The 15,112-nt window shown below is 38.9% G+C and overlaps 1 protein-coding gene across 5 annotated transcripts in view; it reads left to right on the top strand.

The window, feature by feature from the left end:
* pou2f2b (POU class 2 homeobox 2b) overlaps positions 1-15,112 on the top strand; it is a 36,840-nt gene extending 21,728 nt beyond the window's left edge. Inside the window, exons 2-17 of one of the 5 annotated variants that reach the window (XM_077209935.1) lie at positions 4,952-5,017; positions 5,407-5,441; positions 5,526-5,585; positions 6,178-6,276; positions 6,515-6,763; positions 7,866-7,965; positions 8,197-8,288; positions 9,197-9,334; positions 9,445-9,586; positions 9,837-9,985; positions 11,191-11,382; positions 11,843-11,891; positions 11,990-12,128; positions 12,265-12,327; positions 13,531-13,604; positions 13,829-15,112. In XM_077209935.1, coding sequence (XP_077066050.1) covers positions 4,952-5,017; positions 5,407-5,441; positions 5,526-5,585; positions 6,178-6,276; positions 6,515-6,763; positions 7,866-7,965; positions 8,197-8,288; positions 9,197-9,334; positions 9,445-9,586; positions 9,837-9,985; positions 11,191-11,382; positions 11,843-11,891; positions 11,990-12,128; positions 12,265-12,327; positions 13,531-13,604; positions 13,829-14,133 — 1,952 coding nt within the window. In that variant the 3' untranslated portion in view covers positions 14,134-15,112. Of the gene's footprint in view, positions 1-1,169; positions 1,320-4,951; positions 5,018-5,406; positions 5,442-5,525; positions 5,586-6,177; positions 6,277-6,514; positions 6,764-7,865; positions 7,966-8,196; positions 8,289-9,196; positions 9,335-9,444; positions 9,587-9,836; positions 9,986-11,190; positions 11,383-11,842; positions 11,892-11,989; positions 12,129-12,264; positions 12,328-13,530; positions 13,605-13,828 lie in introns of those variants that run through there. The other 4 variants (XM_077209942.1, XM_077209937.1, XM_077209951.1 and 1 more) reach the window with 4 other exon arrangements.

Raw genomic sequence — 15,112 nt, 5'->3', positions numbered from 1 at the left:
TTAAATTACAAAAAATGCAAATACTTTTGAAAAAAAAACTAAATGAAGACATACAGGACCAGTAAAATGTGACTGTTTCTTATGTACTTTTGTTTAAATTGCTCATGCTTAAATACATTTTCTAGACAAATTTAAATTGAGTCGACATGTTATTTTCCTTACAAAAATATATTTTTAGTGACAAAGTGAAAAGTATCTTCAACACTTCAAAAAAGCATCCCAGGATGTACCTAGCATAATAACAACTCACAAATATTCTCAAATGTGAAAAAAAAAAAATGTAATTAAAATAATTATGTGTGTCTACACTGTCCTCTGATGCAGTACATGTAGTTAGGACAGTTTAGACATTTCTATTTCCAGTCACTGAACAGTATAGCTTGTGATCCATCCCTGCTTCCTGCTTCAGACACATTACAGTTTTATATCACAAATGTTTTCTATGCTTGTTTTGCTTTCTCTGCTTTGTTTTGGGCTCCTACAGGGTGATTCATGCCCCAGTGTGGACGTTTGAGGTTGGAAAAAAAGCCGCGTGAGCACAGCGTCCTCATTCTGTATTTTCTGATGGAGGCTTGTGTTGTGATATACAGTAGAGATACGGCGTGACACGGGTGTGCGAGAGAGACCAAGAGAGTCACCGCAGGACTCGTGAGCGACTCTTTCCAGCAACCCCAGCACTTTCCAGCGGCACAACTCTCCCCCTCTTTTCACCTCTATCTCAACATCTGCTTATTTTTCATCTCTCACTCCTCACTGCCGCCTTCCCACTCTCAACCTCTTCCATCCTCTTTTAGTTCACCTGACCCCACTCTTCAGCCCACCGATCGACAGCGCTTCACTTCCTCCTTCGCTCGCTCAGCATCCTGCTCGCCTTCCTCAGACTTTTATCCTCCAAAAGCGACCGTAACATAAATTCGCCCGATGGAACGACCTGTAACACACTCACGAGTTTAAAACGCATTGTATTGTAAATGGCAAATGTGGCATGTCTGCTCTGACCCGCTCTGTTCTTGCTCTCTCGGGGTCAGGAAGTGGGCAAGGAGGGGGCGGAGGTGTGGGTGGGTACAGCGTAGAGAGGAGGTGACGGAGGGAGGAGAGAAGGAGGAGTGGAGAGTCCCCCCCCCCCCCCCCCCCACTTGTTATCAGTTTGTTCCTCCTCCTTGGCCGTCAAAGAGAAGCGGAGAGAGTGAGACAGAGAACGAGTGTGTGCATGTGTGAGAGAGGAAGAGGACCTCACTGAACGAGTGCACACATATTCATCAACATGACAAAGACCGGTCCTGTTGCATCCATGGATTATTCCCATATGTGGTTGCCAGGTATGTGTCCAGAGCATTTTATGTGGTTGCCAGGTTGGTCTCTTCTGAGTTTTATTGATGGATTCGTTAGAAATGCAGGGACGTTTGTGGTCATCAGATCAAGAGGGTCTGCAGAAACTGAAAGGAAGTGCTATGCAAAGTTACACAAAGTCTGAAATTCCAAAATATATATACGTCTTGAATTTCAGAGTGAGTTTTTTTCTAGAAATAGAGTTACAGTGCTTTGCGAATGGATTCAGATGCATTATCTGTGATTGTTTTATTTCAAAGCACTGAAACTTAAAATTATTTTGTATAAATTGTTTTATTAAATATTTTTAGTTTTATTTAATTTGAATTATTATTAAAAATGTATTAAATTTTATTATAAATGTGGCTGTGAGACATTTGGCGTGCGTGGCTTCAGTGTTCAAATATTTTTTGGAGCCGTTTTGAAACTCTTTTTCTGTATGTTCCCAGGCTTCAGACTTTTCGGGTAGTCAGATGATGTTCATGCGCTGCAGTTTTCAGACATTTGAATATGAGTTGAAATCTGGGCCAATGTCTGACATTCAGCTTCATGTTCTTCAGCCACTCAGAGTTTAAGATCATTGTCCTGCTGAAAGCTTTTGTGCTGTATTTCTCTGGTTTTGTGCCATTCACTTTTCGTTTTACTTAAAGATACCCAGTGCCACAGCATGACGCGTCCACCACCCTCTTCACTGTGAGGATGGTGTTTTTTAAAGTGTGGCCAGTATTAAATTTGCACAACATATATAATGTTTAGTTTTCTTTTACAATGTTTTTTTTTTGGAGTTATGACATAGCTACTGAACTCTGTGGCTTTTCTCACGAGTCTCTTGTTGCCACAGTGAGGTTTAGTGGCCATTTTTATACTATGCAATCTAATGCTCTCATAGCATTTGTAATTCAGTAAAATGTGGGAACTGGTCAATGATCTAATTTTTACTAAGCACTGCTTATTAACTGGTGTTCCTCTGATTTCTGAAATGCAATTCTCAGAATAATTTACATTTCTCTGCATTCATTTCAAAGGCAGAATTGTTGATATTGTTAATACAAATATTGTAATACCAGATACACAAAAAAATAGTTTTTGCTCTTCTGAAAATCAGAGAGCTCTAATGCTTTACATCAACTCCAATTTGTGGTATTACGTGCATAAAATCTTCAGGTTATTAGACTAACGTTATGTATAGCTATTTTTCTTATTATTATTGCTGATCCATCACGCAAATTAGCACTTCAGTACTGAAGAATTGATGAAATCATATTTGTTGACTGGAAGTGGGAGGGAACCTCCTGGGAAACCCAGTGTGAAGTTCTTCATGGGGTTTCCCCCCTTCCTCCCAGATCCCAACCGACACTTGACCTTATTTGCTCACAGTATACAGGAACTCTTTCCTTTAATATTGAGGGGACTGGTATACTAGTGGACCACTATGAGTATAGTGTACACTGTTAGTATAACTCTGTGTGTAAAACTATACACATACCAAGCCGTTAGAATGGTTCTTTGAGGATTGTTGCCTTCACTTGCTGTGAAGTGTCTAGCTGGTTGGCCAGCTTGAAACCAGTATCATGTTCCTAAAGACATCTTGCATTATCATTACTGATTATCTGACCTTTCAAACAGTCCAGAAATCAGCAGTCAGAAGACGTAAGTGTCTACTGGAACTCAGATACCTTTTATTAATTTGTTGCTAAATGCACACAGTGATGGAGATTTGAGATTGCCCCGGTTATATCGGGGTGCATGTGATATCTAGGTCTTTAAGTATAGTTGAAAATCATGTAAAACAATATTAGCATGGAAATAATTTCCAGTATGTGCAAGCAGTGTAAGCATATTTATTTAAGTTTTATCATAAAAATAGAGATCTTTGTAATACAGAAGTTATGAAATGAAGAAGTTTGGAAAATAGTAAGAAATAGATCTGTGTGTGTCAGCTACTGTATAAAGACTGTATATGATAGCGGCACTTACATTCAAGCGTGCGTGTGTGTGTGTGTGTGTGTGTGTGTGTGTATTAATAGCTGGCCCGACAGTAAGGGTTTGGTTTAACACGTTGTGTTTGCCCCAGCCTGAGGGGAAACAGAGAGGGAAGTGAGACATTAACACCAAACCCATCAGACACTCTTTCATATTAACTTCATATGAATGATGAAGTGTACATTCACTTCATATAAGACTAAATTTGAATTCTAGATCTGAGCATTAAAAACTGTTGTGGTGAATGTATATATCAAATAAGCTATCATAGAGACTGCAAGGCGCCAAATAAGTTTGTGATGATTCACTAAAATTAATCCATGATTTCAAACGTTTCTTTGACCTTTTTGCTTTAAATTAACAATACATGCCTCTCTGAAGACCTCTAGGCAGCTTAAAAGACCATTTATTTTCTTATTTTAAGAAACCCAATCTTACTAAATATAGGTAATACTTGTGTGAGGCAATCTGAAAATATTCTCAAACTTTTACCCTGAGCTATCAGAGCACCATTTTACCAACAGGCCGTTCTGTGGAAACCCTGAAGTCTACGGCCCGCTCCCCGACGGGCCTCAAGAGGGGCTTTCCTTCCTTTTTACTTCCTTTCATCAACCACTGTGGCTGGACCACGAATTTGATGACCTGAGGAAGTCGGCAATTCATCAGCTTTTTGGTGGCTTTTACACGTCTGTCACAACTGATACAAGTGAAACTGGTTTCCTGTGTAACTTTCTCTTGGATTATTACAAACAATCAATTTTTACAATCAAGTTGTACTGCCCCCTGGAGGAGCCAGACATTAATTATCAGTATCTGATAAAGGCCTCATCGATTCATGTAGTTGGCAGGAATTAAATATTGATGAAAGGAACTCTGAAAACGTGAGAAATGAAGGATGAAATGTGTGTGTTGAGATAAAGAGGATCAGACATGATAGTGGTATATGCAGGTGGGTGATATTATTAGTCAGTCGTTGGCTTTATTTGCATTTTTTCACAAAAGGGAAGTGAGTGTTTCTGTGTGTGAGTGAGCATGTGTGTGTGTGTGTTGTTTTGCACATCTATTTGAGAGATTCTTTTTTTGCTACAGAGTTTATACCTCTGATGCTGCTGATGCCATACAAATAAACTGAATTGGCTTGAATGTACCAGAAACATACAAACATGTTCAGTTGTGTGTTCTGACTTAGAAGTGTATATGTATGTGAATCTACTTGCTTCAATGTAGACCAAAACCTCATAAAACTCTTTCAAAAAATTGTATTTGAATTCTTAGAAGATATATTTCACACACGTTAACTTTGCACACTCTGTTTCTCTCCGCTGATGATTTGGGACAGTCCCATTGGCTCGGTTACAGTTAGGCTAAATTTGAAGTGACACGTCTGTGGTGATGTAATAGTTGTTTGTTGGATTAATCACGTCTCCACTTGTTTGAGAATGAAGGAATCTAGACCTGACGCTGCTCTATCATCAAAAAAAATTTATTCAAACATACTTGTGTATGTTAAACTTCCATTCATCATCATCAAAACTAATAGTGAATTTAATAATATATAATATTATTTTATTACTCTTGTTTTAAACAGAAATGCATCAGCTCATGACTAATTTTATACGTCTCTGTCTTTTTTTTTCAGATATCAGAATGTCAAAGCCAGTAGAGGTTGAGAATCCAGCGGCAGACTCTCCGATGGAGAGCACAGGTATAGAGCTACATTATATTTGTGTATGTCTGAAACAGGGCTCGACAAAAAGGTTTTTCTGCTCAGATATTTACATGACCTGATAACATCTTCACTAGCCCTATAACAAATATGATAAAAGTATTTTAGTAGCATATTTTTATATGTTAACAATATACATACACATGTTTTTTTAACAATTTAAATAGATCAAATAATATATATGAACACTTATAATGTTGTAACATTATATTGAATAAAAATTACACATGTATTTTGTTATGTTTGTAGCCAAGTCTTCTAATGTCAAACTAACTAAATTAAACAAACCAACTAACTTAAACTTACATTTACCAAATTAACTAATACGTTGCCTTCTCTTATTGTATTTCTCTTATTGCGTTCCTCAGACTCAGAAAGAAATGGCTCAGATTCAAATAATCTGGTAAGTGACTGATACCCGTGTTATCTTTTATCTGAATACAGCATTAGAAAAATGAATCATATTTTAAATGTTTCCCTCCAACAGGTTCAGCTGATGAAAATCAACCCTTTCTCCCTTTCACCCACACTGAGTAGCGGCAACAAAGTGAGTAAATGTGTGTAAATGAATGTGAATTACTGACTGTTTTAAGTGAGTCTCACAGATCTGCACATTTTCTTGTTCCTGGGTTATGGCCAATTTAAAACCGGTTTGATTAAAAGTTTGAGTAACACTTTATTTTTATGGTCCCTTTTGAACATTCTGTTGACTATAATTAACTTTACAACTACATGTCAACTAACTCTCATTAGATTATTAGTTGACTATCTGCTCAATATCTGCTAAAACTTTATTTTGATGCTCCCCAACAGACATTATACTGACTATAAGTAACTTTGCCAATACAAGTCAAACTTATTCTAACCCTACTAGTCAACTAATACTCCACAGTCACTCTATCTAGAGTTACTAGATATTTAGGACATGCAGCGTTACTTATAGTCAACAGAAGTGTTAAAATAAAGTGAAACCAAAGTTAGTTTTTACAATTTTTTTTATTTATTTTTTACAGTTTACAGGTTTTCCACCTTTTTTTATTATTTCATTATCCTCCCTTTGTCACCCTCATTTAAATACCCCCACTCCCTGTGTCTCTTTTAACCCATGAATTCATCATTTTTCTGTCTCTATGTCTCAGGCTAAGGTGGAGGATTGTGGTCAGATGTCTCCCGCTGCACCCGCTCAGACGGCCCTTTCCCACACACAGCTGATGCTAACGGGTGGCCAGCTCGCAGGGGTGAGACAAACACACACTTACTTTTTACATGCGCTGCTTATGTGTGTCTGTGTGGGTTCCTGTGTGCGCTTGCTTGCCTTGCTTAACATGTGCTTTCTTTGATCCACTTTTCTAACTCTTATTTTCACCACATTTTCCTTCTCTGCCGCTCTCTCTCTCTCTCTCTCTCTCTCTCTCTCTCTCTCTCTCTCTCTCTCTCTTTCTCTCTCTCTCTCTCTTTCTCTCTCTCTCTCTCTAGTTGACTGCACTTTTGCCTGCACAGCAACAGCTGCTCTTACAGCAGGCGCAGCTCCTCGCTGCAGCTGTGCAGCAGTCACATGTGGCCCACGCAGCCAATCAACAGCAGGCCCAGCAGCAGGCCAATCAGCAGGCAGCTCAACCGCAGTCACATGGCCAATCGCAGAGCACACAAGAACAAACCGCCACCCCCGTCCCACCCCCTCCTCACCAGCTCCCTCTTTCTCAGCCAATCCAGCTCACTGCCCAGGTACAGCCAGGAGCGTCGGGACAGGGGGTAATAGTGGAACTGAGTAACAGGGGCCCTCGGCGAGGGGGGCCCACAAAGATATGTTGATAATCCATAAAAAATTAAAATGACAAAATCACATAGTTATAATAATATGCTATCGCTAGGAATAAAAATTCACAAGACTCAATTTTCCATCCGTAAAACTGAGAAATGTTCTTTATTTGCATAGCAGCTTGTGCCTTCCCATGTTAGCGATCCCCCTATCAAAAGCAGAATTGGTTTGGTCTTGTAGTCCAGCAGTTAAATTCAGCTTGTGGCATGGAAAGGAGCCTCGCACTAAGACAAATGAAGCCTAAATCAGGTTATCAACAAAGAAAAGAGTGGAAAGAAAGCTGCAGGAGGGCAGACAACTTCTGACTAGTTTTTTTTTATGGGGGAAGGGGGGGGCGGGTATGGGAATGGTGAGGCTTGCGAGAGAAAAGTGTGTAAATAGCCTACCTGTACTTTATACAAAGTAAATAATTAAATTGTGCAAATGTGAAGATACCAGTCTTTCTGCACGGTTTTACTGAGTACAGAGACTTAATTAGATACACGGCTGCATTCAAACGCTCCACGTTTACAAGCGTTCCTGTTTGCTGCGCTGAGCACTGTAGCCAATCGCAGAGAAGTCTGTTGAGCGTATGAGTGTACCGCTCAAAATTGAAAAATATTTGAAGGCTACATTTTAATGTAGCTATTATTTACATTTATACTATTAATGTTAATAATTCACTAAAATTTCTTGCTATGTTATTGCAATTGGTACTCTGAATTTAACCTTGTGAAAATAAAAAAAAAGTTTTGAATAATAGTGAAAATAAAGCAGTTTTGGGTGTTGAGTGTTGTAAGGGGCCCATCCCTTGGTTCTGTGACCGGGGCCCATCATTTGGTGCTACGCCCTTGGGTACAGCCAATCAGTCCTGAGCAGCACCTGAGGTGATACAAGGGACAAATTCACTAAACATTCAAAATCCTGCATCTTATTTGCTTATTCTCAGTGAATGCCCTCCTCAGACCACCTCAGATCTGAGTGAAACCATCATGTCCTCTCAGCATCTGTTTCTTTTCTCTCTTTCAGGACATTCAGCAGTTGTTACAGCTGCAGCAGTTAGTCCTCGTTCCAGGACACACTCTGCCTTCACAGTTTCTTTTACCACAAACGCAGCAAGGGCAGCAAGGTAGCTCATTTACTATTTGTATTCTCACGCTGTGTCCTAAATAAGTTTCCTATGTCAGGTCATTTGTCCCTCTTGTTGCATGTCAGTTGTCATGATCTGGCTGGTTAAAACAAAACATAGACAAGAATTTATTATCATCACTTTATTTTATATTTTTTTCAGGGCATAGTGATTTCAATCAGATTTCATTTATGGGTAATAAATAAAATCAAATGGTTGTGTATGTTTCAGGGCTGCTATCAACACCAAATCTAATTCCACTACCTCAGCAAAACCAAGGAAGCCTGCTGGCCGGTCCACCCAGACTTAGTCTTCAAACACAGGTACATCATCTAATGAAAGACCCACAAATTTGGGTAGTAACCGTATGTCAGAGGTCACATAAACAGGTTCCAAGGGGCTTTTGCAAAGATATTTCAAGTTGTTACAAACTTGTATGAATTTCTTTGTTCTGCATGTATAGGTAACAAACAGTTGACGATAACCATTGACTTCCATAGTATAGAAAAAAAATGTTGTGCTTTTATTATCCCTTTACAAATATTAGTGTTGTCAACAGAATAAAATAACTGATAAAGTAACTGTAAAAGAATTGTCATCATTTTTCAGTTCCTTTTTAAACAAGAAAAAAACAATCATGTCTGTAAACGTATGTTGTAGTTGTAGTAAAATAAGCACTACTGTTCAAAAGACTGGGGACAGTAAGAATTTAAAAATAACTTAATACTTTTATTCAGCCAGGATGCATTAATTGTTCAAAAGTGACAGTAAAGATTTTTACTGTTCTTTTGAACTTTTTATTCATCAAAGAATCTTGAAAATAAATCACAGCTCTACAAAAATATTGAGCATACATATTAATAGGTATTAATATTATTAACTGTAATAAGAAACGTTTCTTGATTCTGAAGGATCATGTGACTCACAAGGATCATGTGAAGACTGGAGTAATGATGCTGAAAATTCTGCTTAATAAATAACATTTTAAAGTATATTAAAATAGTTATTTACTTTGCACTAATATTTCACAATATTACTGTTTTTACTGTATTTTTGATCAAATAAATGCATCCTTAGTCAGCATAAAGGATGTTTTTCTTAAACCTTCTTACCCACCCTATACAAATATATTACCAAACCCAAACTTTTGAATGGTGGTGTATGTGCACAATACTATATTCTGTGCTATTCTCTCATGTTAGAGTCTTGATGTGTGTCTGGTTTGTGGCAGAGAGAAAAGGTTGCAGAGAGCAGCGTGAACACAGTGACGCAAGTGACCTCTCACCCTGAGGAGCCCAGTGACCTGGAGGAACTGGAGCAATTTGCCCGCACTTTCAAGCAGAGAAGGATCAAATTGGGCTTCACACAGGTACACACACACACACATGCACGCATACACACACACACACACACACACACACACACACAAGATTTGTATTTCCTTGTAAAGTAATGTTTGGTCTCTGTTTCCCTCTACAGGGTGATGTGGGAATGGCCATGGGGAAACTCTATGGGAATGATTTCAGTCAGACCACCATCTCTCGATTTGAGGCGCTCAATCTCAGCTTCAAGAACATGTGCAAACTCAAACCTCTGTTGGAGAAGTGGCTGAATGACGCAGGTAACCATCACAAAGAGCTCCATCAGATTTAACAGTTATCAATCTAATCATACACAATCCAAAAAGTTTCTATCTGTCTCGAACGCATGTCCTGTGCATACTATAATACTACATATTAAGTGGCATTTTGGCTACTTTATCATTGAAAAATAGAATGTAAAAATAGACTGTCAACCACACACACAAAAAACATTTTGCAGTTGAATTAACAGTAAAAATTCAAATATCTATTTGTTACTGGTTTACTCAGAAACAATGTCGATGGACTGCACCTTGCCCAGTCCAAGTGCTCTCTCCTCTCCCTCGCTGGGGTTTGAGGGCCTGCCTGGCCGCCGCAGGAAGAAACGCACCAGCATTGAGACCAACGTCCGCATCGCACTGGAACGCAGCTTCATCACGGTCAGAACACGTGATTACAAAACCATTGCACAACATAAACTATCGTTCAAAACAAGATTTTTTTTTTAAAGAAGTCTAGTATGCTCACCAAAGCAGTAGAAAATATAATAATTATTTATCTAAATGTCACGGGTCTATGATGGAGGACTCAAATGCAGAACGAGTGTTAACAGGTTTTATTGACAAACAGTAGACAGGATGTGTTGGGAGAGGTGAACAGTCCAAACAATAGGCAGGGATGAGACACAATGATAGCCGTAGTAACTAGCCGAGCAGCACTTGTAACTAGCAAGAGAACTGGAAGCTGGAGAGTAGAAATGGCAGAGCAGAATGAGACCTCAGAAAACTAGCAGTAGCCAAACAGGAACTTGTAAGTACTCCAGCAAGGTACTCAGGGATCTCAGGCTCAGCACCAGGCTACCTCCAAAGCCAAGAGTGTAAACAGTCAGGGACACTCTGCTAGCAGGACTGGAACTAGAGACACAGAAGACAAGACAGACAGGACCGATGGCAGAACAAAATACTTCTACAAATAAAACACTGTAGACTTTAGTCACAAGAAACAAACTATGTAGCACAGAAGTACAACATCTAACGAACTGGCAACACATGAGGGAAAGAGCACACACATAAAGGGAGTTAACAAGAGTAACAGGTGAGAACAGTTAGACAAGGAACAGGTGAACACACTCACGTAAACGAGGACTGAAAACAAGGGAGCAGAGAATATGAGGAACAGGTGACAACACTCAGACAAACGAGGACTCAACTAGACAAGAGGGCGTGGTACAGGGAAACAAGGAGGCAGGAACAGAGGAGCACATGGCCAACACCAACACAACCATATGTTCAAGCACAACACAAACATAGAGACATGAAACAAAGACAACACAGACAAAGCTGCCAGAGCAAGACTCTGACACTAAAATGTCATTTATTCCTGTGATGGCAAAGCTGAATTTTTTGCAGCCATTAATCCAGTCTTCAGTGTCACATGATCCTTCAGAAATCCTTTTTTGGTATTAATTTCCAAAAATGTATATATATATATATATATATATATATATATATATTAAAAACGCACTGACCCCAAACTTTTAAATGGTAGTGTATAACCAAATAAATATTCATATACACTTCCGAAATGAATGTCTTCAAATAATCCCATCTGAAACCTCTGAATTGGTTGTGTTTTCTGCATTCAGAACCAGAAGCCTACCTCAGAGGAGATCCTGCTCATCTCAGAGAAGCTCAGCATGGAGAAGGAGGTGATCCGCGTCTGGTTCTGCAACCGCCGACAGAAAGAGAAACGTATTAACCCCTCCAGTGCCACCCCTCCCTTGCCCAGCCAACCCCAGCCCACCTCGCACAAACCCCCCTGCTACAGCCCGCACATGGTACGACCTGGCTTGCTCCCTTGGCTCATACCCCCATCTCTAATGACCCTGTGCCACAACACTCTACTAGTTTCTCCTGCATGAGCAGTTGATAATAATCATTCCCATAATGGCACAAATACCATTCATTCCTGAATGTGGTTTCACCCGCCCTGCATTGCATTGCATTTTAATGTGGAATAATCGTAATCCATTCTTTCATAGCCAATTTATGCAACTAGTTCACTGTCATTGTTGTAATACTATAGGAGGATTGAACCTCTGTTACTTACACATGTTTTTTTAAGGAATATTGCATGTATTCACTAACTTTAAAACTGTAATTAAGGTTTTGTATAACTGAGTGAGTAGCATCTACATACAGAGCACTTCCAGTATTTGACACCGGCCTCTTTTTCACCCTTCAATACTCAATGTTTCCCTTTTGACCTGTGACATCATATCCACATCTTCCTTACAGATGTCCAGTCAGGGACTATCCCAGACAGTGAGCAGTCTCAGCACAGCAGGTAGGGTGCACAAGTGGACATCTGCTGATCATAGACAAATATAATTGTATAGTATACATGTGAATGATGCTCTATCTGTTATTATTTTCTTCTGTCAGTGACCACCATGTCATCAGTTTGCCCTTTGACCTCAAGCGGGCCCACCTTAAGCTCCGCCTCATCACCTGTAACCCCGCCTTCACGTGGTGATGCCAGTCCCACCCCTCCAACTCACAGTACGCTAAGTTTGAACACAGGGTGAGCTGATTTCTCTCTCATGTACACACACACACTTACTCATCACCTTTTACCCCCTCTGGCTCAGCAAATATAGGTGCCTGCAGTGTTTGTGTGTGTGCAAATGTATTTTTGTGTGTGGTTTTGTTATCCGCAGTTCATGGCATAAAAAGAATGGTGACGTTTCTAACTACATCACTGACTTTGCTGCAAGTTTGAGGTGAATACCACCAGCAGAGTCTGTGTTCTTACACACACACACACATACGCGCACGCACGCACGCACACACACACGCGCACGCACGCACGCACACACACACACACACACACATAACATATTATACATACACATATAAAATACTTATCAAATAAACACACATTGGTAAATTGGCTTTGTTTTTTGATATTGACTTGACTATTTAGGACAACATACAGACAGTGAGCACCAGTGTTGTTACAATATCACGATTTTAGCAATTGATTGGAGTGAAATTCTCAATATTAATTTAATTTGGATTCTTTTTCTTTATTTACAAAGTTAAATATAAGATATCAAGATATTAAATACTTTATACTAATTATAATTAGTGTTATATAATTCTTTATAATTAATGATATTATAATTTATATAACATAATAATATTATATATATATATATATATATATATATATATATATATATATATATATATTAGTATACAAACTACTGTTAAAAAGTCTGGGGTTGTTAAGATTTTAAAAAATATATTAAAAACAGTTGGGCTGCATAATTTTTGTTTTTTGGAAACGTATACATTTTATTCAGTATTCTTTGATAAATATAATGTTCAAGAGAACAGCATTTATTTGATAGAATAAGATTTTTGTAACAATGTAAAAATAGTATAGATTTTTTAAAAAAAATCTTTACTTTCACTTTTGATCATTTGCTTAAAAAAAGCATTAATTTCTTTTTAAAAAATGACTGACCCCTAACTTTTGAATATTAGTGTTTATATAGGCCTTGCCTTGTAAAGTAAACACTCCTTTATTTAAATAGTTATCAATTAAATATATTACATTAAAAATATTGATAATAAATCATATATTTGTTTTAATGCTACAAAAAATTATATATATATATTTTTATCCACTCAGTACACAAAGTGCTAGCATGTTTTGAATATTTGTTCAGAGATTTTGCATATTTGTTCAAAAGATTTAGTAAAATCCCACTACATCTTAGTGAAAGGGGATTTTGTTACGAACTGATGCGTCATTGAATTCTGCTGGATTCTGCATTCTGCAAAGATTTGTCTTCTTGCACTGTTTTCCAAGCTCTTAACTATGCTTCGAAATGTTTTCTCTTTTTCCCTTCATTCCTTTCCATTTTCCGTTTCTTTCTGTGTGTTTTGTGGGATGGTTATTTGTTTGTGTGACTTAGGAATACGATGAGGAGCATTAACACAGGAATGAACCAAGCTCTTCTTGGCAGCAACCCACTTGCTACTATTCAAGGTTTGTGCGAAAGGGAGGGTGAGAGAGACACTGATGACTTTACCACCTCATACCAGTCATGTGTTACTTTGTCCTCTCTGTTTGAGTGTTTGTTTACGTCTTGCCACTCCTATTCTTCTTTGCTCACATTGTTCATCTGTTCACATGGAATTAGTGCATACTGTTTATCCTGTCACATATTATTGTTGTTGATGTTTGTGAGTAACACTGTGTCTCTTCCACAGCCCTAGCAGCCAGTGGTGGCCAGCTGCCCATTTCCAGTCTTGAAGGCGGCAGCAGCAAGGTGTTAATTGGTGGTTCTGGGGCCCAAGGAGCAGGTCTTACCTCTTCCCTCTTCCTCAACCACTCCTCTTTGTTGCCTATGGCAACAGGCCCCAGCATGGGATTGGGTGGTTCAGCTGTTGGCAAAACCTCATTTCCTGTCGCAGGCGGCATGAGTCCCTCACCTTGCTCGAGCCCCGTCTCTTCCTGCTCTTCCGGTGAATTGCTGCACAGCCCGCACTCGATCGGAGGGTCTAAAATTGAGTGATGTTGCCCAAGTCCAATCACAAACGGAGGAGAAGGAGGAGGTGAAACCTTACCTGTCAACCAAAGCATCTCTTGATCCCCTCGCTCCTTTTCATTTCCTCTCGTTCATACTCTCTCTCTTCCTCTCTCCCACTCTACTGATGCCAAAAATACACAAGAGTAGAAGAGGGGAGAGATGGAGAGACAGAGTTGAAGGAGGAAGGAAGAAGAGAAGAGGGAAAATGAAACCAAAAAAAAAAAACACCATGAGGCTTAGTGGGACACAGCCAAATACGTAAATTAAAGGAGAAGAAAAAACTGTGAGTAGTGCAGTGAGACAAGAGGACAAAGAGAGATCCTTGAGCACCAAAAACAACAAAAAGTACAAACTTAAATGTGTTGTAGAACAACTCTTTGAAGAAAATGTGGAATACTGAATACCAAAAAGTATAAAGGAGCTTTGAGAGACTCACCATGACAAAGAAATACAAGCAAACCAAAATCTCAAATACCAAAAACAAACACCAAAAAATACGGATGGAAAAGCTTTATCCAAAGGACCTGTAAATAGCCAACCGTCCAGGACCAGACCCAGTGATATAAATCCTGCCATCTCTGAGCTCATCATCTCATTTCCCATCAAATCATACCGTTTTCTTTCACTGTTTCTATGATTCAATGTTTCAACATAAAATATGAGCAAGTCGAGCTCAAACGCTCTTGTGTTTCTCTGGTTCTTCCTCATTCTAGTCTATTTTTTCCGCAGAAGTAGCAGATTTTCCATCTGTCTTTATTAAATGTTTCAGGACATTCAGTACATCAATGTTTTCTTATCATCATCATTACATGTCTTAACAAGCGTATAGAGAGAATTGGATGTTTGGTCATTGATGTTCATCATATTAGCACTGCATAGCTTGATGCACTTGTTTGTCCAATGACATGAATGTCGTAAAGTGTAATAAAAGTGAGACCAAGCTCCTTTCTCTAGCTTTCACTTC

This window comes from Siphateles boraxobius, unplaced genomic scaffold (genome assembly GCF_051911475.1).
Source record: "Siphateles boraxobius isolate OS27281-9 unplaced genomic scaffold, OSU_SipBor_1 12, whole genome shotgun sequence".
NCBI classification, from domain to species: domain Eukaryota; kingdom Metazoa; phylum Chordata; class Actinopteri; order Cypriniformes; family Leuciscidae; genus Siphateles; species Siphateles boraxobius.
This window is presented reverse-complemented; position numbering and strand designations above follow the sequence as displayed.